Source organism: Pygocentrus nattereri, chromosome 3, assembly GCF_015220715.1.
Source record: "Pygocentrus nattereri isolate fPygNat1 chromosome 3, fPygNat1.pri, whole genome shotgun sequence".
NCBI classification, from domain to species: Eukaryota; Metazoa; Chordata; class Actinopteri; order Characiformes; family Serrasalmidae; genus Pygocentrus; species Pygocentrus nattereri.
The window spans coordinates 36680418-36707314 of NC_051213.1; the positions used below are offsets into that span (position 1 = coordinate 36680418).

General features: G+C 39.6%; 1 protein-coding gene across 13 annotated transcripts in view; it reads left to right on the top strand.

Moving 5' to 3' along the window:
* The window catches only part of cobl (cordon-bleu WH2 repeat protein), a 110615-nt gene that overhangs the window by 71337 nt on the left and 12381 nt on the right, over positions 1-26897 (top strand). For 9 of the 13 annotated variants that reach the window (XM_017700830.2, XM_017700832.2, XM_017700835.2 and 6 more), the window contains 2 exons: positions 9944-10442; positions 17457-17618. In XM_017700830.2, the coding sequence (XP_017556319.2) occupies positions 9944-10442; positions 17457-17618 (661 nt within the window). The remainder of the gene's footprint in view (positions 1-9943; positions 10443-17456; positions 17619-26897) is intronic. The other 4 variants (XM_017700836.2, XM_017700838.2, XM_017700839.2 and 1 more) reach the window with 1 other exon arrangement.

Sequence of the window (26897 nt, forward strand, 5' to 3'; positions counted from 1 at the left end):
ACTCAATGTGCAGTTGTAGCTTAGAACTAGGCCCAAATATATCTGAGACGTTTTCAGAATTAAAGAAAATTCTGTAAGTTTGTGCAGGGTATTTTTAAGTCGGATACCCAATATCCCAAGAGTTTGAATGGGGAGTGAATTTTTTGCCATTTCTTGAATTGAAGACATAAGAGGAGAATTTCTGGAAAATCTCACAATATTTTCACATTTGATACATTTAAATGAGAATGTTTGTACTTTTAACTCAAGTAATAAAACAAATGGAACGCTTGTACTTTCACTCAAGCACCGGATTTGTGTACTTTGTCCACCACTGATTAAGATCTTAAACCGTCAAAAATGATGAGGTACTTGGAGACCACAGCTATAATTGAAGGTGGTGCATGTTTGATTATCACATTCAGCCTCCCAGCTGAGACAGGAGGTCTTTGCAAAACACATGTACGCCAGTACTTGGAGGTTCAAGGGCTGGACAGATTAGACAGAACAAAAAGGGGTTGCAAATCATATTAGCTCTTCCACAGTCTACTTAGCTGTGACGTTAAAGACTTACACAGATACCAGAGGCACATATTTCAAGTTATCCCTACAGGGGATAACTTGAAAGATGTGCCTCTGGTATCCTTTTAATTGGGATGAGTGCTCGAGTGTTCTCACTGGCAATCAGGCCACGGTACCTGGTCAGAAGTATGAAAAGGAGTGAGTAGTGAGTTCTTGGACCTAGACTCAATGGTTAGAAAGCAAGGGGTAAATAGGCCTAAACATGGCAAGGCCAGCAAGATAAGTTATGTTCTGGTGAGATGGTGCATAGGATGCCCTAGTGACATGGGAAGGGACAGAGGTATTGCCATGAGCAAAGACTATTTGGGCCAATCTGTGTAATAACTCTGCAACCATATGCATCAAAGTGGCAGTAGATGACTCGTCTCTCACTGTGACATTGGTACTGCGCAACAGTGTAAACATGGATCAGTTTAAGCCTGCTTAAAATGGTCCTTATTCAGGCACAAAGGATTTCATATACAGTTACTGATGAATTCTAACATTGCCGGGCAGGATTGCTACGAGCTTGTAGTTAAACATGTCAACAGGAATGGAAAAATGTCACCACCGGTGGAAACTAGCGGTAGTAGCTTGATTAGAGTGGAGGAGCTATAATTAGCTTTAAAGCTGAGGTGCAGGAGCTATGTGGTAAATCAGCTGTAGCCCATAAGACATAGATCACAGATTCCTCAGGGGATCAGAAAGAGAACAGAGAGAATAGCGAAGAGCTTTTTGTGTTGTTCATTATAGCAACTGCAAGAGCCTAAAGAGAGCTTTTAGCTACTCAGTTAGGGCAAGTGGATAACCGGTCTTAGCTCCATAAGTCATAACCAGATGTTGCGTGTACCGCCATGTGAGGGGCAGTGGCTAGCTTCAGCTAAGGAGATGGTGTGGCAAGACCTACAGGAGAACTCGCTGTGGTACCGATATAACAGCTTTGCCACTTCCACTTGCCTTAAGGTAACCGTTAGTTTAAAAGGGGGAACTGGTGGCAGAATTAACTGTACTGCTATCTGAGAGTTAGAAGTTAGCTCCTTAGTTAGAATGTGGAAGCCTCTCTCGCCAATTGCTGGCTGCTTTTGGGGCCCATTGCCTAAACACAAGCAGGAGTTTTAGGCTATTTCTGTGCCATGAGGCATATCGTTTTAATTACTTAATTATCCGGAACCGTAACCATTTCCCACCTTCATCCTTTTTTTCAACCATTGTAGTAGTCTCCCATTAGTGGTTTGACTATGGGCATGACTTGACTGTTTCCTGCCTCACATGAACAAACTGATGGATCAGTGTTCAGCTCATTTGCATGAAGTTTGTCCAGCAAAAGACAGCAGGGTAGGTATTGGCTGTTGCTGTGTTGGTCATATGTGCATATCTGTACTGTGTTTTGTGTAAATTATCTAAATAAAAAAACACAATGTATTGGTTTGCAACACTTTGTGCTGCTAAAAATTTTAGCTTGAAACACCTTCCCGTCTCCCGTACTGAGTGTGTGGGTGTGTGTGTATATGTGGATTAGAACTGGAATGTGTGTGGTCTAACCAAAAAAGCGCAAATAAATCAAATGTTCGTGGTCTTGAGCGCGGTACAAGAGTAATTAAACAGATTGAGCAGGAGCCTGCTTTACTTTCATCACAGAGCCAGCATTCCACAGGATTATGAGAGAAATGGGCAAAAACAAGCAAAGTTCGATGCATCTCCATATAAAGAAAGGAACCACAACTTGGGCCAAACTCATTATAAGACTTTATATACAACAAAAGGAGAAACATAACAAATTACTTAAGTGCTTTAACCCATGAAAGAGAGAATATCACATAGCACAATAAGCTGCATTGTCTTTATATTTTAATACATAGCTAATAGATCCTGAGAGATTCATTTATTGTAAAGTTATTGTACCACATGAGTTGAACAGTTTTGCAAGTGCTTTTTCATGTGTTGACATTTATTAGTTTGGCAATGCAGCTGATTAGTTTTTGTGGTGTGAGAATTGGTAACCAGAGCCCTGTTTTGAGCAGTGACACTGGTTTGCTTGATAACATTGATGAGAAGTAACAGTTCTATGAAGAATGTTGAATCCCATTGCATTAGAAGATTTTTCCACACATTGTCTGTAAGACCACATTGCTTTGAAACGGGCTGTTCAAGGCAACACTGTATCTGCCCTGTTTCTCAGACATCTGTTGTGAACACTGCTGTTTTACATGCAGGATTCCAGGACTATGTCTACGTGTGTCATCTAATCTAGAATCAGTGTGGCCTTTTCTGATTAGTATGTTTGAATATGAGGGACAAAAATTGCTTGTTGATCAACACTTAGTAATGGTAGCAATGCATCTAGGTTAAAGTGGCATTGAGTCTTGGGGAAAATGAACGGCTGACCAGCCTGTTGTGGAACAGAACCCTGTAGTCCAGCGTGCCTGTGGCAGGACCGTGGTCCCCACACACTATAATTACTTACTCTCTCCACCCCCTCCCTCTTCCCCTCCCACTTCCTTTCCCTTTCCCTCAACTAAGTGCTCTGTTCCTCTGAACTCCTTTAATTACATTCGGTTCAGTTCAATTCTGTTTAATTCGTATTGCACTTCCAACAGTGTTTGTCCCAAAACAGCTTTCCAGATATGTGGGTCCGTACCCCTGCTGGTCAGACTGCGGGAAACTGAGGGAAAGCTACATAAGAGCATGAGAAAGAAACACTAATTGGAATAGAACCAAGATTGGAGTATGCAATTAATTTGCAGACTGTATATGGACAAGTAATATACAGATAATGTACATATTATTTATAGACAACATACAATACACAAGCAACATACAGATTATGTAGGGACAAGCAGTATACAGAAGGGTATGTGGTAGTGCAAACAACAGTCATCCACATCATGTTTAGGAATGAAATTATTTTGGTACACAGTGATCTGAGTCTGAAGCTAGGTGTAATAACTATCTGAGAAACAATAGAATATGATATGATAGAAGTAGAACAAGTTGACCAGGAAGTCTTTATCTCATGGATCTTCAATCTGTAGGTCCCAAGCGTCTCTTTATCTATTCTTGTAAACTTGTTCTTTTTGTATGATAACTCCCTGATCTGGTGGCCCAGAGGATGGGTTTTTCTTATGAGTCATGGTTCCTCTCAGTGGATAATTGTTGGTAGCTGTGTGGTACGATGTGGTTACAACATAGTTCTGTGATCAGATCAGTAACGCTGCTATGCCTGGCCGCAGTGCATAGTGGATAGTATAGTTATGATACAGGTAGAACAATGGATCTTTCATCTGTAGGGCCCAAGTGCCTCTTATCCTAATCTTGTAAGCTTGTTGATCTGGTGGCACAAAGGATGGGTTCTTCTTTTGAGTCATGATTCCTGTCAGTGGATAAATGTTGCTAACTGTGTGGTACAGTGTGGTTACAACATCGTTCTGGGTTCAGATAAGTGACTGCGTTATGCGTTATGCATTGCACAGCCCAGTGGAAAAACACCTTCAGACACATATTCATGGACATACGGTTTTAAGGAAAAGGTCATTGGTATAAAACCTTTGCCTGAAGTGGAGCTGTCACACTGGGGCACCTTATTTATAGCCAAGAACCATCCTTTGACATGATAAAAGAACTACTTCTCCCTAAAGAACGCCTCTCCTGCATCGTAACACCGCCCCCCACACACACCCCTCCCAGCTCCTTGCATCCCCTCTCCTCTGTCCTTTCCCCTAAATCTGTACTCCTTTGTAGTAGCTGCATTCTTCTAGCTTGGGGTGAAGGGGGTTAAGTATGCCCTGCAGACATGAAGCGTAACGTAGGTGTAAGTGCACATTAAATGTGCTTAAAGACTTCATAGCGTGAGGGAGGTATTTATTCTTAGTGTGAACTTTAGCCTAGAAAAAGCAATTCTGTGCTGAGACTGGACAATAAGGTACTGTAAACTCGGGTGTAGATTGCAGTGTTTTTGGGAAAAAAACTTTTTCTAAAGAAAATGATTGAAGAAAGTGTGTCAAGTACTTTTAAATATTATGTTTGGTTCTATTACACTCTGATCTAAGTGGAAGGGCCTTAATAGTTGCTTGACAACATAATTGGAATTCAGTATTTAATTAAAATTATTAACAAATTTATTAATATTTAAAGCCTATTTTGCTTTTGTAGTAGACACCAATTGGACTGAAGAAGACTGAAGTAAGAAATTGCGAAATTCTGCTGAATAGAGGAAAATAGAATGTCCTTGAAGTGAATGCGTTTTAGTTCATTTGAACTGAGGCAGCCCAAACAAAGATACGTGCAGAACAGGGCATTATAAATAAAGACGGTAGGAACTGGGGCGCAGATAAGTGTCGGCATTTGTCAGACCAAAGATCAGTGTCATGTATTAAATATCAACTGATATGGCTTTTTTTATAGTCACTTGGTTCAGACAGAGTGATTATACAGATTGGACTTCAGCCTAGCTCTAAGATGAATATGTCTTTATTGTTTTGGGGATATAGTAGGATTGTAAGAGGATCTTGAGCAAGAATCTGAGAGGTTCTAGCACTAAGACACATGTTTTTGTAATGCTATACTTGAAAACCTAACTAACTTAATCTTACTTGAAATAAATATCTTTAATCAATAGCCTGACTTTGAATTAAAGCCTAGCTATAAGCTTTAGTATGACTCAATGCCTAATCTAATTCTTCAGTGTAACCCCAACCCCAATATTTGTTTTGGTATTTTCATTAATTTATTTTATAAAGCATTGTGATTGCATTTTTGTTGTTTTAAGAACAAAAACTTGTATGTCCATTTGTCGTTTTTCAGTTTTTGACATAATTTGACAACAGCGTTACTTATGGATTTTGTCATATACATAATTGACAATGTCAGCTCTTCTTTACCATGTTTCAAAATTTAATGAGGATTGCACAAATGTAAGTTGCTCTAAAAAAAACTTGCTTTGAATAAATTGAATTGAAATTTGAATAAATTCTTGTTACATTAACATATAAAGTTAAGATTATTTTTGCTTCATCTGTAAAATTTACGTTTTTGAGATATAAAATTTTGAGAAGCTTTAGTGTGCAGCCTTGGAAGTTGTAGTAATCTGAAGGCTGACTTGCATTCATGTCCTAACAGTTTAAACTTTTTGGTCACTCTGTTACTTTAAAATGGAATTCCAGGGATAATTTATCTTAAAGTTCAACCATCTTCAATTGTTGAGACATAGACAGCCATTCAAGGTGCTCTGATGTGAAGTGATTCATTGCAGAGAAACTTACTCAGATTCCTTTAGAGTGGTGGTGATAAGAACCCAACATTGTGACGCCTACATCGCAAGTATATTCAAAACAACCAATGAACCTACATTACATTTTAGGCCAAAAGGTAGCTTATTCCTAACCCATTAGTGTTTTAACTTTTAGCTTTTAGAGACATTAAAATCTTCAGATGTCTGTTTTCCATCGCCAACACAAGGAACAATTCTTGGAGCATTTCACTTTACATGGTTTGCATCCTACCATGATTGTTCTAGAAATGGTGGAATTTTCCTTCAAGTCAATGATTTGCACCTTTGTTCTCAGTGTTAGAAAATTCAGTGATTTAATTAAAAAAAAAAAGAAAAAGGCAACAAATCATTTTTTTACATCCTTAAAAGTAAACGGAGTGAGGTTTGTTTTTTGTAATTTTTTATTAAACTTTTAATAAAGCTTCTGTTGCTTCAGCGGATTTTTAAATGTCACGTTCACTTCCTGTTGAACCTTAAAGAAACCACGTCGAACATGCTTGTGTGGGTCACAAACAACATGTCTTTACTGCATTCACATAGGGAAGGCCTGCATTCTCATGTGAGACATCCTGTCTAATTATGGCATTTAAAAAGTGGGACAGACCAAGGATCAACTGTACCCCTGACACATTCCTTCTGTTAGGGTGACCCATTCTCTCCATCTCTCTCTCTCTCTCTCTATTTCTCTCCTTTGTCCTCAGATACAGCTGTATGTGTGCCCACGACATTTATTTAGGGTCACCCTTGGGTCATCGCCACAGCACTGACACGGTCTTCAGCATGAAGGGGTCTCTTAGCTGTGAGGCAACAGCCGATGTAAGCCGTTAAAATTGATTCTGAAGAGCAGAACTGAGATGTGTGTAACAGGCTAGGCACATGTCAAGCGATGTAAAAGACAAAGTCGACCCACTTCCTTTGTCCTCAGTGTACCCCTGTGTGTGCGTAAGTGTGTGTGGGGCTCTTTGAGTTCAGTGTTTTGCTCACCTCTGACCCACATTTGTGCCTGCTTGGTACAGTTCTAGCAGCTTGTTTGTCTGTGCCTGTGTTGTTTTTGCTGTCTGTGGTTCATATTCGCTGTTGCCTTCAGGTGCTGTTTGCTGTATTCCATTTTTAGACTAGGTTATTGTGATATCATAAAATAAGGTTCCTTCACCAGTTCCACACTTTGTGGCAGAATGTGTCATTGATACATCAATAAATATATCAGGCCATTACTGACTATGAATGTAATGTTAAATGGATTACTTAAGTAACAGTATTTTAAGTACAAGTAATTAATCTTTCAGGAGATATTTCTGATGAGATTAAATCCACTTGCATAACAAAGGGGAGAGTTGAAGGAAAATATGTGAAAAACAATACTGGACTTTAAAAAATGATTAAAAGCTACAGCGAAAATGGGGCTCCTAACAACCATGCAAGACCTGGTAGACAGAAAATACATCTAACATCTATGACTGAATTTTGCAAGTGTGGAAAAATATCTCTGCAGATTTCTTTGAAGAATTGAAAGTGAAACAGTTTGAAAGACAAACAGTGAACACACTAAATACTAAAGAATTTGATGTTGTATTTAGTTGTTGAGGCTTTTGTGGATTTTTCTGTAAACTACATGTTTTCTCTGCTTTCTTTGTTCTGGATAACCTTTTGTTGGTTTGGCTCGAAATTAAAAACATGATGGGTAGTGTCATCACTTTTGCACAGTATTGCACATTGATTTTTTTTTTTTTCTATTGTACTGAAATGTGCTAGGAACAGGCACCTGGTTGTTCATGGGCTGTGGAATATTTTGTTTTACTTTGTTATTCTTTCATGCTGTTCCAGTGTACCATGCATTTGTCAGATTGTCAGATTTTTTACGAGATCCTTAAGGTCTGGAATAGAAAACGAGTGGCCAAATGGCCAAGGCCCATTGATGGGCCCAAAGTTTTATTACACATTTATACACATTTACACTGTTACAAATAAAGGTTCTGTGCAGGTAAAGTTTTTGCTCATCAAGGTACAAACAATGTAAATGTACCTTCAATGGTACAACAGTGGCTTTCAGGTCATATTGTGGACCTTAAGTAAGTTTTTCCAGGTGAAAAGTAAATATTTGTACATTTTTCATAATGTTTTAAAACTGAATAAAATTAAAATCCTGGAGACAAAACGGGGTGTGTGGAGTCAATAGAACTTCAATATAAATTTTATGGTACAGTTATGTTCCCTGACTAAAAGTACTGACATGAGGTTACATCCTTGTGGTTACTACCCCAGTGACAAGAGGGGAACTGCCCCAGTCACAGTTTAGTACCTTTGTTCATGAGAGTGTAGGGATCAGCTAAGCTGTTTATTTGTATTAGGAACAAATGTCAAATATTTAGCGTAAGCTTTTATATCAAAATTTGACTAGAAGTCTATTGCAGTGCTTAACTGATGAGAGAAGGTAAAATGCAACACTGTCCAAGCTTTGATGCCTCCAGTTGATATGGTGAGGCAAGCAAGTTGTCAGTAAAATGCAACATGGAGCAAAAGGAAGCTCAAATAGATTTAGCAGAACTTCATAGTTGATCCTTTTTTAACTGCTCCTTTAAAGCACATTATGAGTAATAAATATAACTCAGGAACCTCTTTACAAAATACGCAGTCCTGTTTCACCCACTACAGATCTTTAGAATCAAAGCCATGTGAGTTTGTTTGAATTACTGTAACCCTTTGACAGGAGCAGAAGAATTCATTCACCTCCTCCAGCCAAAAGAGTATTTCAGAGCTTGACAGGCATTTAATAGCTTTAGTTCTGCAGAGTGAAGGTTCTCCATTCGTAATATGGGTCAACACTAGTCAGTGGAAATTGTGCAATAAATCTCTCAAAAGAAACTTTTGAATTTAAAGCCCTGCAGTTATTTAGTTCAATATGTGTTCTCTTTGCACAAGTTTAAGGTATGAGATTTTTAATGTACTGAAGGAAAATAGCAGACTAAGCGATCTGGTGAAATAAATTAAGTTATAGGAGTTTGTCAGTGTCCAACTATATACTGAAGCACTGAATTAACTGTGGGACGTCTGGGCAGTACTAGATAATAATGGTGGTCACACAAAATATTGACACTAAGCACAATTTGAACATGTTCACTGTGAGGTTTACTCACTTGCGTTGCCAGCTATTTAGACATTAATGGCTGTGTGTTGAGTTATTTTCAGAGGACAGTAAATCTGTACTGCTATACAAGCTGTACACTGACTACTTTAATTTATATCCAAGTTTCATATCTATAGTTTTGTCCCATGAAAAGATATAATAAAATACTTGCAGAAATGTGAGGGGTGTACTCACTTTTATGAGATACTGTAAATGTAATTTATTATTTAACTACATGACTTGCTACACAATTGCATTTCATTTGTATAGCCACACAACAAGACTAACTCCAGACGTCCCACAGTTAATTCAGTGCTTCAGTATATAGTTGGACCCTGACAAACTCCTATAACTTAATTTATTTCACCAGATCGCTTAGTCTGCTATTGTCCTTCAGTACATTAAAACACTCATAACTTAAACTTGTGCAAAGAGAACACATATTGAACTAAATAACTGCAGGGCTTGAAATTCAAAAGTTTCTTTTGAGAGATTTATTGCACAATTTCCACTGACATTTAATGGCTGTGTGTTGAGTTATTTTCAGAGGACAGTAAATCTGTACTGCTATACAAGCTGTACACTGACTAAGTTATATCCAAGTTTCATTTCTATAGTGTTGTCCCATGAAAAGATATGAAATATTTGCAGAAATGTGAGGAGTGTACTCACTTTGTGAGATACTGTATATTTAGTCTACATTTCACACTTCCAATTTTTTCTTTTTTAATGACAAATGGCAATGACAAGAACATGGCAAAAATATAAAGGATTTTTTTGTTCTTTTTGCAAAACAACTGTAGTCATAACACTGTCTTATAAAGGATCTTGTATGTAAGGGTTCAGCCTGTGGTCAGGTTTTGTTATGCGTGCAAGCAACTTGTACCCGTTGATGGAGTGAAAATCAAGCATAAATGTAATTCACGGTTCATGATATAACAAAATTACCACATAAAATCCAGGCTTCTAGACTCTGTTACCAATTTTCTGTTTGTTTCTTCCTTTCTGTCTAGACAAAACCAGGCTCACCACGACTAGACAGCCAGATGAAGAAGCGTAAAGCCCCAGCTCCTCCACCTACTCCGACCCCCAGCACCCCTGAGCAAGTGCTCACCGTCCCTGTTGCTGTAGTCCATGTACCCCCTCAGGCTCAGGGTAGGACCTCTGTACCTGTCCAGGTTCTCAGCTCCACGTCACAGGCTGATGATTCTCTGTCCGACCTGAGCCACAGCATTGAGGATTCTGAGCCTGCTGGCTCCATCTGCAGCAGCTCCAGCAGCGACGCCGCTGCTGAATCAGCCAGCAGCAGCCTGGCCGAGGAGCTCATGCCTGAACCGACCAACAAGAGACCAGCAAGCTCAACGCCAGAACCAGAGCCAGAACTGGAAGCAAATCCACAGCCCGCTCCCAGAATCACTGTTAAGCAAGAGCCAGGCCCGAGTTCCACACCAGAGGAGTCAGCCCTGGAGCTTAAAATGGAGGAAATGGAGAACAACCGCCACAGTGCGATAGGTATGTACATATAACTACTTTTTAATAATGCTGAAATATTATAAATATTGGAGTATTTAATATGGGTTATTACTTTTGTTCTCTCAGCAGAACCTCAGGATTGAATCAAATTACCTTTAGCAGTGTCAAAGTGCACCAGCTGCACTTGGCTAGATGTTTTTGAGTGTTGGACCACTCTTAACCCAGCAGTGACACTGACGTGTAAAAACTTTAGCACCACACACAGTACCACACCACTACGACGTGAGTGTTACTGCTGTGAGATGCTGAGAATGATCCACCACCTAAATAATGTCTGGTCCAGATGTCCTGTGGTCAGAAACTGACCAGTGACGAATGGGGTTAAAGGTGGCTGATAAATTTTGCGTCAACAGATGATCTACAGTTTGTAATGGTACATCTATATATAGTGGACCTGTAATGGAGGTGGAGTGTCAGTGAATGGAAGTATGAAGTGGGAGTTTCTAATATAGACACAGTGCTGTGCAGTTCTTAATAAAGTGAATGTTCCTCTAATGATGAAGCAGAAACAAAAGAAAACGATAACAGCACATAATGAAGTGTGATATTAAAGATCACAGCAGTCCAGTCATTAGCTGTGTCAGATACGGAGACCTAAACCTGCCCATCACACGTAAAATGGTAATAATTACACGCAAAATGTTGGAGTTTTCAAATATATTATCAATCCACATTCCACTCCAGAAAAGAGTTTTAAAAAACTTCACTCCCCTAAAGCTCTTTTGATGTGGAAGGAAGGCTAAAAAAATCTAAGCTAGTTTGTGTGCAAGCATAGAGAACCTGATGACTATACAGTTTATCTGTGCAGTTTAGACAGAGCTGCTTATTCTATCTGCTACCTTAAAACAATCAGAATCAGCGGAAACAAAGAAATGTGCTGTTTCTTTTATTTTTGACCACGGTTTCTATTAAATAGTGGTGTCTGCATCCACGGCAGAAACTCAGCATGGTGAGTGTTCTCTCCTGTAATCATTCCTGATGGTCACACCACCTGCTGAACTCAGTTTTCTCTATCACACAGGAAAATATCTTTTTAGATCGGTTGTGCACAATGCTGAACTGCAGCCGGCAGTATTTTTATTTACCTTTTTAAGCCAAGTGATGTAAACAGGAAGCACAAACGTTGTTAAGCCAGCTAATCAGTGACTTGATTCATTCCAATTTTTTTTATTAATGTTGATTAGCTATTGCAGCGCTGGTATTTATACAGGCTAGTAGTTAAAAATACAATAGTTGTTCAGCTGTGCATTTGTATGCTTTGTAAGCAGCGGGATAGCAGAGTGAATAAAGCACGCAACCTGCAAAGAATAGATTTCAATGCCCAGTTCAGGAGAGTTCACTACTCTGATATTAGGCACAGCTCCTAATGCTACATTCCTGCCAGTCTAATTGGGTCACTCTGGCTCTGAATAAGGGTAATGTAATTTTATCCATCAATATCGCAGCCCTTAACAATGTGTTTATCAAGGAAACTCATATTGCAATGACTATAAAAATAACATTAATCACAGCCCTCAAATATACTAGCTCACTACATGTACCTACTGCATCTAATATGGGCCTTTCAGAATTGCGTGTTTTCTGTCTCTATGTCCCAAATGGACATTATTGCTAAAATCAGCTTTAGAGTGAATACATTGATGGAGCAGTGACAGATAAACTGGAATTTCTGGTTTTGGATTCTTTCTCTCTACATACCACTCATAACTTGTTTACACCCTAATCACTCTCATTCTGAATAATGATTCTGCTTACAGATGCCAGCAGATGTAGTTGGTGCAGGGAGGCAATGAGCACTTGCCTTGCTGAGCTACTTTCCACTTCAGCAGGCCAGTGCATAGTAATGAACTTAAGTGAAGAAGGCTGTCAACCATATTTTAGAACAAAACCAAACTGAGGCCCTAACGCCCTGAGCACTAGCATAATGGTGCTCAAAGGAATCTCTTCCCAAAGCTGCTGTGTAAGTCTTTGATCCCCAGCAAACAAAACAGGATCTGTGTTCAGCACACAATGAAGAAATGCTTGAGGAAGACTATCTTTGTTTCTGCTCTTCTACTTCCATCAGTTTGACCCACGTCTGACATGGAGCAGTTTGTACCTCAGCAGGTTGTAGCCTGTTCTCATACACAGACAGACAGACAGACAGACAGACAGACAGACAGACAGACAGACAGACAGACAGACAGACAGACAGACAGACAGACAGACAGACAGACAGACAGAGAGAGAGAGAGAGAGAGAGAGAGAGAGAGAGAGAGAGAGAGAGAGAGAGAGAGAGAGAGCGAGAGCGAGAGCGCGAGAGAGAGAGAGAGAGAGAGAGAGAGAGAGAGAGAGAGAGAGAGAGAGAGAGAGAGGGGGTGTGTGTAAGAGGGAAAGAGAGCGAGAGATGTTAGATGTTAGAGAGGTCAGCCAGAAGACAACATTGTGCAACTAATAGCATTGGCACTGGTGCAGAAACACCACCCAAAAAACACTCTTGACCCAACTTATAATGGCCAACCGTACAATTCCCCAGGTGTACAGGCAATACTATCCTACTGTTACATCAGCCTTGGGCTGAAGTACAGCTCATAGTCAAAGACTTGCTATAGGAAAACACTTTGTACTGCATGCAGCCAGCTCATTTGGCAGCGTCTTCAGTGCATAATAGCCAGAAGATACTTTTTCAGCACTATAAATGACCCTTTTGGAAGAAGCTTACCCAGCACTAACCATAGAGAGTGTCAGAGCGAAAAGCAAATGGAAGGGTCTGGAGGCCTCGTATTGATCTTTCCGCCCCCAGCGTAACCGGTCAGGGTGGACAAGATTTATTTTGGCCCTAGAGGGAAGGAGGAGAGTGTGTGAGAGAGAGAGAGATATCAGTGCTTGGAGTGCACTAAATCACAGTACACAGTGACTTAAATTAATCATTTGCAAGATCGATCCATGAAACAAGCTCTTGCCATTAAGCTCTCTCTCTCTCTCTCTCTCTCTCTCTCTCTCTCTCTCTCTCTCTCTCTCTCTCTCTCTCGCTCTCTCTCGCTCTCTCTCGCTCTCTCGCGCTCTCTCGCGCTCTCTCGCGCTCTCTCGCGCTCTCTCGCGCTCTCTCGCGCTCTCTCTCTCTCTCTGGGATGTCTGGATGTCTGGGAAAATACTGCAAATGTTAAACAAACAAAAACTAATTGTCAAGCTAAACAATCAATATGCAAAGAACAGAGTAAGCATAAGGCTCATTCTGGTTGACTTAGTTCATCAAGGTAACACCTGTAAAAATTAATTGTACACATCTCCTCAGTGATAAAACTCTCACATCCAGGCAACAATAAAATTACCACAGGTCAAGCAAGTTTCAAGAGGGTTGTATTTTATTTATCAGCTTTAAACATTGGAACTGTAAGGAACTGACAGTGATGCACCTAGTTATTATTTCTAGAGACCTTTTGAAAACAAAAATTGCGGATGAGATTATCCAGATGTGAATAAAAACAGGCTTTATACCTGTACTTGACATTATAATCGCCCTTTTAAAGGATGCTTTTCTCCTTTATTTTATATTCTATATAATGCATGGAGTTTTACAACCCAGACTAACCAAGTAAACGATTGAGTAATTCTTCAAAAGCATCCTTTTTTCATTTCTCGATTTAGAATGAGACGATCTCTGAGGCGCTTGCTTAGAGACCAAATACGGCAAATAGCTTTGGTCAAAACACAGGGCGACATCTGCCTGGACATGTCTCTATCCAGAGAGATGGTTGGTGCTGTTGGTTAAAAACAGTAAATAATTTGGCCTGTAATTTTCTCAGAATTTGAAGGAGAAAAGCACCAACAGCAATGGCAATAAAATCACACAGCAGCACCTGTGAAAGAGGAAATTACTTCAGGCAAATTTGGCTAGAAATAGAACCCAAAAGTCTTCCACGATAATTCATTTCAAAACTCTTTGTGTTTGTTGTTTTTGCTTTCTATAACCTAACAATATTTTAAGTAGAGAATCCCTGTTCCAGAGAAGCAGATTAGATGTGGGATGGGTGTGATTGGTACCAGAATTAATAGCTTCTGAATTATGCTATAACACACATGTAGAGTCTTACCATGTGTTTGATTATTACAGAAAATCATCTATGGCTATCTCTGTCTCTCTCCATTGGCACTAAAGTCAGAGTTCAAAACCCATTTCAGACTTTTAACCGACTTAGATCAAGACTGAAATCCTTTGGCAGTAGCAACAGTTTTAGCTAGATTTGAGCAGAACTCAAAAACGCTAGTCCGTACATGGTTGGCAAACACAGCGTTGAACAGTTATGCACAGATAAAATCATACTATTTTGCATTAAAACACAAAAACTTAATTGTTGAAAATATGTTTTGGGAGTGAGAATTCTTGTTTACACACTGATATTCAGACTTTGTGACACATTTACTTTAAAACAGTGAGATCTAACTGCTCACTGTGTACCTATGAGGGACAGGGATGCAGCCACACTACCTGCTCTAAAATACAGGGGTGTGGCTACATTAAGGCTCCGTCTGTGAACTGGTGTTATGTTGTACTGAATTTTTAAATTTACAGGGAACAATCTTTTCTGCAAAAGTTAAATTAAAAAAAAAAAGTTAAAGTGTCTGAAAAGCCAACTCTGGTTTCTTAGTGAAATTAACCTCCAGTGTTTGTCAAGATGCAAACTCCATATAATTACTGTTGTCTATAAACATCAACAGACGTGTACTGTATACCTAAAAACAGTATTTTTGGCCATCTTGAAGCCTCACGTTTGTCTACTTTGCCCACTTTTATAGACAACATGGATAACACTGCATTTGGAGTAAGAGGAAATAGTGTAAATTAGTTTTTTCAATAAACTATTCCTTTAAAGGCTCTGCAGTCTTGAAACAATGATAACTAGCCATGCAGCTGCATCGGTCTTCTCCTGGTTGCAGCCCTTATCTGTGCTTTGCTGACAGCAGAGAAATCTATCATCTTTACTCAAAGCTCATACACACAGCATCTCTCCTCCTGCTTCTGAGTCACCGGCACGCAGCCTGTGATGGTGAGCGAGAGCCGACACATGTCCTCCCACCACCTGCGCTAAATGATCATCACACTCCGTTCTGCTGAATAAGCACTGCTGAGTACTGCCACATGAGCACTCGCGCATCTTAACACTTTACTACCCCCACTGCCCAATCTGTGACACCTCATCCCAGCTGCTTTCTGCTTTCACAAGCCACTGTTTGTTGTTAAATGTCATTATGGACACTTTGAAAGGAAACACAAAAGGAATGAATGTAAATGCTGAACACAATACATTTACTGATAATACTGTCTTGTTGCTCCACCTTAGAGACTGTAGCTCATGTGTTGCTGTACAATTTGTGTTAACCACTTCATGAGTGCCCCCACTTTTTCTCTCTCTTTGGGCTAAAGAACAAAAAATAACATATTACTAAAGGAGGTAGGTAGGTTTCAAATCTTTTTTTTTTTTTATTTAAAACAACGTTGTAAACAAAATACAAATTTAAAAGGAAAAAAAGAATTTAGTAAGTTATGTACACCAATGAGCCAAAACATTATGACCACTCACAGTGAGCAGTGTTTATTATTTTGTAACAATTATGGCCTGGGACATATAAGACGTTTAGCTAGTAGTCTGTTCTCATAGTTGATGTACTGGATGCGTGAGAAATGGGCAGGTCTAAAGACCTGAGCGACAGTCAGGTCGAAGCCTTTCCGAAACGGCAAGGCTTATGGGCTTCTCCTGGTTAGCAGTACCTACCGATTTGAGAGGGGACAAACCACAGAATGGCAAAAGGATGTCAGACACCCAAGGTTAATCAGTGCACAGCCGCAACAAAATTTATCTTGTCCAAAGGTCTACTGTGGCACAAGTCACAGAACCTTTTAATGATGGTTACTAGAGGAATGTGTCACAACACTGTGTTGCATATGGGGCTACGTAGCAGAGTTTCCTTTCTAACCACCATCGAAAGTGTCTTCAATGGGCACACAAGCATTGCAACTGAACCTTGCAGCACTGAAAGAAGGTCACCTGTACTGATTTTCTGAGTTCCATTTTCTTTTATATCATGTGGACAGCTGGGTGTGTGTGTGTGCCGTTTACCGGGGGACGTGATAGACCGAGCATCTGTAGAATGCATTGGAACAAATAGTCTGATCCACAGCACCTCCACCTCGCAACTTACAGGACTTCAAGCACCTACTACTAATGTCTTGGTGATTGAAACCAGAGGGCACCTTAAGAGGTCTTATAGAGGCCATGTCTTAGTGGGTCAGAGTACTGAGGACTTAAAGCATATTAGCCAAGTGATCATAATGTTTTGTTTGTCATTGGTGTGTAGTATAAAAATATGTTTGTTCTTTCACTGAATGAGGGAGTGTGGTTACCGATGAAAAATCAGATGACCCCACAGGCCAACTTGGGACTGCAGGCCACTGTTTAGACAGCCCTGCTGTAGTCCTTCCATCAATGGTCAGGTTCTATCAATATCTTTTCAGACGTTTCTCATTCTCAGTCATTGGCTAGTGGGTGTTAAAAAAAATAGAGCTGCCAGTTTTCCTGAAATAAACGACAAATAGTGAAGAAAAAACACACTAAGCTATTTGTTATTGATGTTTTGTTCTCATCTCTGTAAATAAATATTATTTCCATTCACTGACCTATTCCTTGCAAATGAATGAAGCTATATTAAGAGAATGAAAGTTTATTATGATTTATTGTTCATGTAGATGGTGTGATTCTGGATAAGAGCTCATTTGTATGAAATGTTTTGAGAAAAGTACCAAAATCCATACTAGTTTGTTCCCACAGATGTCATGCAGCTTTGAATGAGACTGCAGATTCCCAAAGCTTTTGAATCCCAGCAGTACTGCATTTTATTCAGCTATATAACAGCTTTGTTCATTTGCTTGTTACATGGATTGTGCATTATGGAACAAACACTAATGCTGCTTTCTCCCACAGCCAATCCCAATAACTGTAATACTGACTTCTGTAGGGTCTGGGTGTAATGTGCCCCTCAAACCCAGGAGAAGTCCTTTAAGGGAGCTGAAGCAGCTGACTGTCTCCTCTCCCCCCTCCAGCCCTCCCCCACCCTCTGGACAGGACCTCCAGCAGCAAACCTCCATAGACATGCACATATCAGAAACAGCTCCTCATTGTAGGTCACAGACCCTTGGCCCCAGTGTCTCCATAGACCTGACTATGTACTGATTTTGTGCATCTATAAGCCTAATGCACTTCTGTTTCAGCTTCACCATCTTCTTTCCTGCATCTTTTTCTTTTTCTAAAAAGAAACTCTTCAGAAATGGCAACTGAGCTGCCAAAACAAACCATTGTTCTTCGATCTGTCTCTGTCTCCTTTACCAAGAATTAAAAGTGTGATAAACAGGCTGTGTTCAAAAATGCAGTTTGAATCAGATTTTTGGTACAAAGTCTTAACAGCAAAAACACTGAATCTGCTGATATCAATCAAAAATGGTATTCTATGGTTTAAAATATGATTTAAAAACTCAAATTTTCAAAGATGTATCTGAGGCCTCAGGTCAGATTTCAGGTGGGTTTCTGTTTCATCACTCATGACGCACTACATCTTGGACGTCATGTCTGATGCAATATTGTCAACACATTGGTAGGCAACGTGCCCGTGCCTATGTCATTACTACAGCAACCAGTGTAGAAACCCCAGAAAATCAATACAGTGCCTGAACACACATTCTGATCTGATCACTTGCGATTAACAGCATGGACAGTCAGTGCTAAAAATCTGTTTTTGTAAACAAAATTGTCTGCAGCGTGAACACAGCCTGATTTGCTTTGTCATTGTGACTATGAAAGTCATCTGGTCAGGAGAGGGTGCTTGCTTGCTCTGAGATTCTGATATGTACTGTATATTCCCTGGCTAATGTTTCTTATTATAAAAAATGTTCCAGTCTTTTATCACATGCGTTTGTGGGGTTGGTCATGGTTGGTCATGTTCTGTCAAGTGGCTGGGTTCATGCAGTAATTCTGTCAAGACTAAACTGTCACTGTTTGCCCTTGAGCAGGAAGTCTGCCAGTGGGTAGATCTGTCCTCACCACTCGCTGCCTTTTCACAGAACACATACACACAGAGCCAATTCCAGCACGTTCCTTTCTAGAGTGTGTTGTAGCATGCTTTGATGAGACATTGTCTCAATGATGTGACAGTCGACCATTTTACCAGTCAGGTTGCATTGTAAGGCATGATGTCAACTGCAAAAGTTGTTATATGAAGTTCTTTTTCTTGTGGACACATATCAGAATATGTACTTCAACTATAGGCACTCACTGGCCACTTTATTGGAAACTCTTAACTGGTGTACAGTTAAAGTGTACAGTTACAGTTAAGCTAAGCCTGATAGCAAGTGAAATGAACAAACTGAGGAGAAAGTAGGGGGAAAAAATTAATTAAATTAAAATAAAGGAAAGAAAAAAGTGTGTGTAAAACACTTTATAATAAGTAAAACACTTTTTTTGTAATAAACACATTTTGTTGGTGTTGGTTCATTTACTGGACTGCTTTACATTAGATCCAGAAGAAGAACAGAGTCTAACATACTTCAGTTTCTACTGATAGAGGATGATTCCACTGCAGTTTTGAGTCACTCAGTACTTAATATTGTAGCGTTGGCAGCAGTGGCCATGATTCTCCTGCAAGAAGTGCTCTTTATTGAACACACCAGCAGAAAGAGCCGTGTACAGGCCACCTAACACGAGGGGGAGGTTACCTCTAGTCACCGGCTTCTCTCTTCACACACAAAACCCCCAACTAAACCCACATGCCGATACATAAACACTTACACATGACTTAAACTAACCACAACCAAGTCACAACATACACAAGTCCTTTTGTTGGAGGGTTCGCACTTCAATGAGCCTTTGCATGTGGTTATCTGCCTGGCCACACCTCCAGAGTCTCAGGCGTCAGCACCAGCCAGTAGCAGAATATACTCATATCATAGTAACAAATTAATGTGATTTGTAATTTGTTTATTTAACATTAGACATTATTAACATCTCTTATGTGCATTTAATGAGAATAAAAACATTAGTTAATATTAGTCAAAACAGAATATGGAAACAACATTGTTACAGGCTTACTTAACATTAGTTAACCCTTATTAATATGGTACACCATATGCTGTTCATGTTAACAAAATAGTATTATGTAATGTTAGGTAGTCAGCAATTACTGTAAAATGTTACCCATCTTTTTAACATTAAGGTCATTTCACAGACATGTCTTGAATGAAACTGTGTGTGGTGCGAAGAATAATAGGGGGTGCTAATCTTTGATCAAAGACAAATTAACAAGGCATTAAACAACTTCGAATTTCATTTTACACTAATATGAATGTGACCAAAAAAAAAAAATCTATGGGATCTCCTGGCCCAGACTGTCAAATTCAGTGATATGCTAAGTATAAAACATACTTCATGAAAGTAATGAAGTACATGTCATTACATTTTTTCCCCCACCCCTGGTTTAGTGAGGCAGAGGGAGGCTAATAGTGCATCAACTGGTGGATACAGTTTGTAACTGTAATCACCTGTTAAAGTGGAACTATAAGTTAGAAGGAGCTTATAAAGTGGCCAGTGAGTGGTAGTACAAGGTAAGAGTTTTTAATAAAGTGAATGGTGCAATGTACAGTGCAAACTTTTCTAAAGGCGTCTGTGTGTTTACATTTCTCTTATACTCCCACAAACTCAAAAGAAATCCAACAAGCTCTGTGAACCATGAACTGTGCATTTTATTGTGAACACTGCTGTTTTCAACAACGCTGCTGTTTCTCTCTCTTTCTTCCTGTCTCCTATTTTTCTCCACCTTTTTCATACCCTCTCTCTTTCCTCTGCAGTCTATTGTTGTGCGCCCGTCTTGCTGCACTCTGGACGTCGATGAGTGGACGGCCCATCTCTCACTTCTCACGCCTCCCTTCATCCTCCTCTTGCTCCATGCTCCTTCTCCATCTGCCCTCGGCTTCTTCTCCCTCCCTTCTGTTCTTCAGAGCTGCCTTTTTTCTTCCCTTTTTTGCATCTATCTCTCGCTGTCTCCCTCCATTCAAGACATTATGTCTGAAAACATAGTATATAAGCCTTTTTGTACTGCGGCTTCTCAGCTCAAGGGATCCAGACTAGAACTGAAGGGCTTTGTGACTCACTACTGGGACGAGAACACTGAAAAGTCTCTATGAACTGTCTGTCAAGATTTGATGATGGGGTTGGTTCGGGTCTGCAAGGCAGAACTGAAGTTTCAAGACTTTGACTTATTGACTGTTAGGCAGACCGAAGAAAAAGTGATTGCATGCTGTCTTAATTCCTTGACATGTAAAGCACTTGGCTTTTTACATGAAACAGAGCCACCTTCTAAACTAAAGGTGCCCAAAGCTGATACTGGAGGGCCTTTTTTCCAGCACAGTTTTGGTAGTTAAGTCATGAGTTAGATCAGTTATGTTTAAGCAGACAATCCGCAAATTTTCTTTGCCCTATCAGGACTGGAGTTGAGCTAAAATTTGTAACTCTGTATGAGACATGCAGTCAGAGACCACTGTTTCATTTGTTTAATTTCCAGTTTAAACTGCCACTAATTAATTACAAGTTATTAATTTTCCAGTGTCCATTGTGAAAATAGGCATAAAACAATTTAACAGAAAATTACACAGAAAAGCTTCAGCACCTAGATTTTGCCCTTATTATAGATTCCATTCTTTTCAGGAGACTTGCTTTCAGTTTTTTAGAAATATACAGGGATATGTTTCCACAATTCCAAGGCTCAGTGTTAGAACTTAGTTGCATTTTCTGTTCCTCATGATCCAAGTAATCCAAATTACAAGTTTAGACTCAGCCTAAAAAACTTCCTCCATCTCAGTTTCTGTGTTCAAGTGCAAATTTTCTTTTTTCCTTTTCTCAGTATCGGCTTATTGACAGCCATACCTCTTTTCAGACTCCTAGTGTTGAGTTGTCTTCTCTCGGTGGAAGGATGGATAGAAATACCTGTGGATTTTTTCAGATCTGAGGGTGACCATGTTGGTGGTCTCCCATGCTTTGCTTCTGTTTTCTCTGTATCTGTTAATAATGTTTTGTTAACTTCATTTTTTCTTATTTTTCTTTGACTTTCCTCTTTCTCATGCATTATCTTATATGAAATATCCTCAGAAATGTTTCCTTTAGTCATTTTAGATGCACGTGAGAGAAATTTGTAAGGCAGCTAAGAGTAGTTTGAGTAGTTGCTTTTTAAAATGTTAGTGCCTCTTTGAAGGGAAATGTCAGTAAGTGCTTTAAGAACAGTTTTAGTTGGTTTTAAGAGTACAATGATGTAAGAGTTAAAGATATTGTAGGGTCCACAAAAGAGTGGACAAATTAAATACTCATAGCTGTAATATTATACTTAGTGTTGGAGGCGTCTGTGTAATTTTCTGTTAAGTATGTTTTCGCCTTTTTTCCTGGTGCTGAAATGTTTTACTCAATGGCTGATGCGCCTGGGAATTTGGGTAGCCTCTTTCTTTTACACAGTACTGCACAGTGTTTCAAGAGGCATTTCTACAGTAGATAAATAGTTGATTGCTGCCTTGTTTGTCTTCAGCTGTTTAGAGGGCTTTGCCATTTATTTTTATTTAGCTTTTTTCTGTAAACATGAGTGAAGTGCAGTGTTTTATTTTTACACTCTTCCCTTAAGTACAGTTTGTCACTTTCAATCGAAGTCAACTTTAGTCAACGGTCACAGCCAGTTGCTGACAGAATGGGAATTGTTAAACAGGATCAGCGCTGTTCTGATAAGTGCCTTGTTGCAATATTTTCCTAAACATGACAATGACCTGTTTGTGCTGCCCTGCTTTTATTAAATGACTGACAACACATCTGTTAACCGTAGCTTTCTCAAACACCACTTTCTATTTGACTTGTAACTGGTTTCTCCCGCTGGGCCTGTTGAAAGCAATCAAATGTTGTCATCGTATCTCTCAACACTTCACATAAACATCGAGTCCTAATCTCAGACCTCATGTTATCATTGCTATGATGTCATTCAGTTGACACTAGTCGTACCACGCAACAAGCTCTCACTTAATTTCCTTGCTCAAAGGCATTTTACAGTGGAGCTATTCACAAACACTCGATTCACAACTAAATGCTCAAGCTTCTGAACCACTAACTTTTTACATTCAGAAGGCAGACAGTAATCAGCACATCTTAATTTTCATCCCTTTCAGGATTATCAACAAAATACATTTCTTTCTGGCTCTAAAACACTATTTTTTCTGGTTCACCATACTACAGGTCTCTCACCAATTGGTCAGGTCAGAATGAAACAAAAGACGTTGACCTACAGCTTGGGCCTCTTAAAAGGGCATACAGACGCCTTGTGCCCTTGCTGCCAATAATGAAAACGAACCAAGGTAACTTTTGTTACAGGTACAGATGTAATAATGTTCTGTTCATATAGCAAATTAGACGTGTAGGCTAAATCAGTGAAACAGCTTGCATTTAGACTTTTTTCTTCAGGTAAACTTCATCAATGCTACAACAGTAAATGTAGGACTGTAGAAGAGAGGAAGCGCACAAAGTAGAGCATTCTGGAATGACATTAGGAATCCATCAACCACATTTTACTTCTGAAGTTTTCACTCAAACACTTGAAATAGGCCTTCTGGTTTCTAATAGTAGATGCTACACTGTGACTTGTGTTCAAATATGGAACTAATTATTCTGTATGCAAATAAAATATCAGGTGCTTGTGAATTTGATGAGACATGTGGGTTATGTCTCCAGTATTGTATGCTGTGGCCAGTGTCGGTCATAAGCCACATTCACATTACCAGGCTGAAGTGGCACAAATCTGATTTTTTGCCCTAATGTGACTCAGATCTGATATTTTCAGAGCTGTGTGGACACACAAATCTCATCATTTCAAATCCGAGCTGAGCCACTTTCATATGTGATCCTAGTTCGCATATGTATCTGATTTGTGTCCATGCGACCTTAATATGAACGTTCAAGTCGGAAGCTGTGCTGTTTTCCACGGCATTCTGTCTAACACCAGCTCTTTATGAATGATTGTGGAGGTAGCAACAACAACAATAATAATAATAATAATAACAATACGGTTTATGTACTGAGGCATCTAGTCTGTTACTTATTTAAAACTTGTTAAGTATTTGGCCAGATGGGGAGGGGTGTACCTATAGCATCAACATTAGCTACATCAAATAAAATGTATTTGTATAGCGCTTTTTACAACTGATGTCACAAATCAGCTTCACAGAATTCCAGTAAGACAAAGTTTTAACATGAAATGTAAAACCCCCAGGTGAGCAAGCCAGGGGCGACAGTGGCAAGGAAAAACCTCCCTCAGAGCTGAGGAAGAATCCTTAGGATGAACCAAGGCTCACAAGGGGGGACCCATCCTCCTCTGGTCAAACTAGTATTAGTAGTAGTAATAGCTAGGAGTCCATGAAAACTTCAATGTTGGGTGGACAGCTAGTCCAAGGCAGGTTGCGGTAGCTGTGGGGCGTGGGCAGCTGGTCTGAAGCGGGTAGCAGGAGAGCTCGACAGTCAGTCATCCATCCATCAGTGTCCGGCCAGACAGGGGGTCAGTCATTTACTCGGAAAGAGGAAGGGAGATGGAATTAGTTTTGTTCTGTTTGGGTGTGTGTAAAACATAGAATGTGAACATGTCCAGAGTGTGGCTAATGACTCCGGCAGATCTGACTATGACAGCTTAACTAAAAGGATAGAACCAGAAGGACACACAGACACAGCAGCACTCTGAAACGGTTCGGCATCCCTCTGCTCCACCGTCCATAAACCTGAGTCACTGCATGCGAGCGGTGGGAAGACAGCACCAGCGTCTCAGTTTACTATAATTCCCTGTGTCCATGGAGCCCTGGATCTGCTGCCTTTATCTAAGGGGGAACATTAGCTACCAAAAGCTAAACTGAACAAGTGAGTTTTCAGCCTAGTCTTAAAGATTGAGACTGTGTCTGAGTCCCGAACAGTTTCTGGAAGATCATTCCAGAGTTTGGGGGCTTTATAAGAAAAAGCTCTTCCCCCAGCTGAAGCCTTCTGAATTCTGGGAACTATTAAAAAGCCAGCACTCTGTGATCTGAGTAATTGTGGTGGCTCATAATAGGAAATAAGGTCTTGCAGGTAATCGGGAGCGAGACCATGTAGGGCTTTATATGTCAATAAAAGAATTTTATAATCACTACGGAATTTAACAGGCAGCCAATGAAGTGATGATAGCACTGGACTAATATGATCAAATTATCTAGTTTTAGTGAGGACCCTGGCTGCGGCGTTTTGGACTAGTTGAAATTTATAGTAGTGCATTACAGTAGTCTAGCCTAGAAGTAATAAAGGCATGTACTAGTGTTTCTGCATCACGCAGGGACAGGGCATTTCTTATATTGGCAATGTTGCGAAGATGTAGAAAAGCTGTCCTAGTGATGCTGCCTATGTGTTGATCGAATGATAAATCTGAATCAATTATGATGCCAAGATTTTTTGCTGCTGAACCAACTGTAAAGTCAGTGAGATTTAAAATTAAATCTGATCATTTATTTCTTGCCACTTTTGGACCCAGAAGGAGAACCTCTGTTTTGTTACTGTTTAGTAGAAGGAAGTTACGCAACATCCAGCCTTTCACGTCTTTTACACAGTCCTCCATTTTCTTTAATCTGTATTTGTCATCAGGCTTGGCTGATATGTACAGTTGAGTATCATCTGCGTAACAGTGAAAGTTAATGCTATGGTTACTTATTACAGTGCCTAACGGTAACATGTATAATGTAAATAATAATGGTCCTAAAGTAGAGCCTTGCGGAATTCCAAATCTTACCTTTGAATGATTGGAAGATGAATGATTTACCTGTACGAACTGATAACGTTCTGTTAAGTAGGATTTGAACCATTATAGGCCTGTCCCTGTGATTCCAACCATGTATTCTAACCTTTCTAGGAGAATATTGTTGGCTATCGTAACGAAAGCTTTGCTGAGGTCAAGTAGCACTAACAGGGATGAGATCAGAAGCAAGAAGATCATTTGTTATCTTAACTAGAGCTGTCTCAGTGCTGTGATGTGGCCTAAATTCAAATTGGAATTTTCATATATGCGGTTCTTGTGTAGATATGAATTAAGTTGTTGGGCCATGGCTTTTTCTAAGATCTTGGATATAAACAGCAAGTTAGGAATAGGCCTGTAATTAGACAATACGCTAGCATGAAGATTTGGTTTTTTGATCAGAGGTTTAATAACTGCTATTTTAAAAGCTTTGTGTACATGGCCCAGGCTAAGGGACGAGTTTAATAGTTGTTAAAAGAGGACTGATAATAACTGGTAGTACTTCTTTGAGTAATTTTGAATCAAGTGTGCAGGTTGTGCAATTTGCAGAGGAGATGATGATCTCTAGTTCTAGCTGTGGGAGTGGGTAAAAAGTTTCCAGCCTTTCTTCTACAACTACGTTATGTTTTATATCAGCCACATCAGATGACAGCCAAGTTGGATTTGATACTGTGGGTTGAATTTGTTGTCTAATATTTTCGATTTTATTATTAAAGAAGTCCATAAAAACTTCACTGGTGAGAGTCGGCGGAATCTGTGGTTCAGTACCTGCCTGATTTTTTATAATTCTGGAAATCACACTAAACAGACCTCTAGCATTATATTTATTATTCTCGATCAGCGAGGCCCGATATGCTGAGCGAGCTTTAGTGAGAGCATTTCTATACTCTATAAGGCTGTCCTTCCAGGCAGAGTGGAACACTTCCAGCTTGGTTTGTCGCCATTGCCGCTCTAATTTCTGAACTGTTTGTTTTAAGTTACGTGTTTTATCTTGGTACCACGGGGCGAGCCTTTTCTGTCTTATCCTTTTTATTTTAAGTGGCGCCACATTGTCTAAAGTGGACCGAAAGGTATTTTCTAAATAGTCGGTTAGTAAATCTAGCTCCATTGGGTCTGATGGAGTGGTTGATAGTTCTGGGAGGTTTTCAATAAATTGTAGGGCAGTAAATAGTTTTATTGAGTGCTTTGTAGAATAGCGAGGGGACGTGTATATATATTATGGCTAAGATGTAGCTCATATGAAATTGGTCGGAGATTTTGAGTTTGCGGTAGGAAATTAAGCCTGTCTATGTTGAGACCTAGACTACAGAAGTGTGTAGGCCCTGTTACCTACATGAAATGAATAAACCGCTGTGTGAGGGGAGTGTTTTACCAGGGATGAAAAGGGCAGTTGGACAATTGGTATCAAATTTCTTAAATGTTTTTGTTCAAACAAGTCTTTTCTTGAATATTTCACTGTTCCCTTCTAGTGGTATGTACTACAGCTAGTTAAACCTGAATATGATAAATTACTTGTTAAAATTGTAGCTAAGCCACAGCATTGATCTCTGATAGTATTATAAGTACTCACTACCTAGATTATAA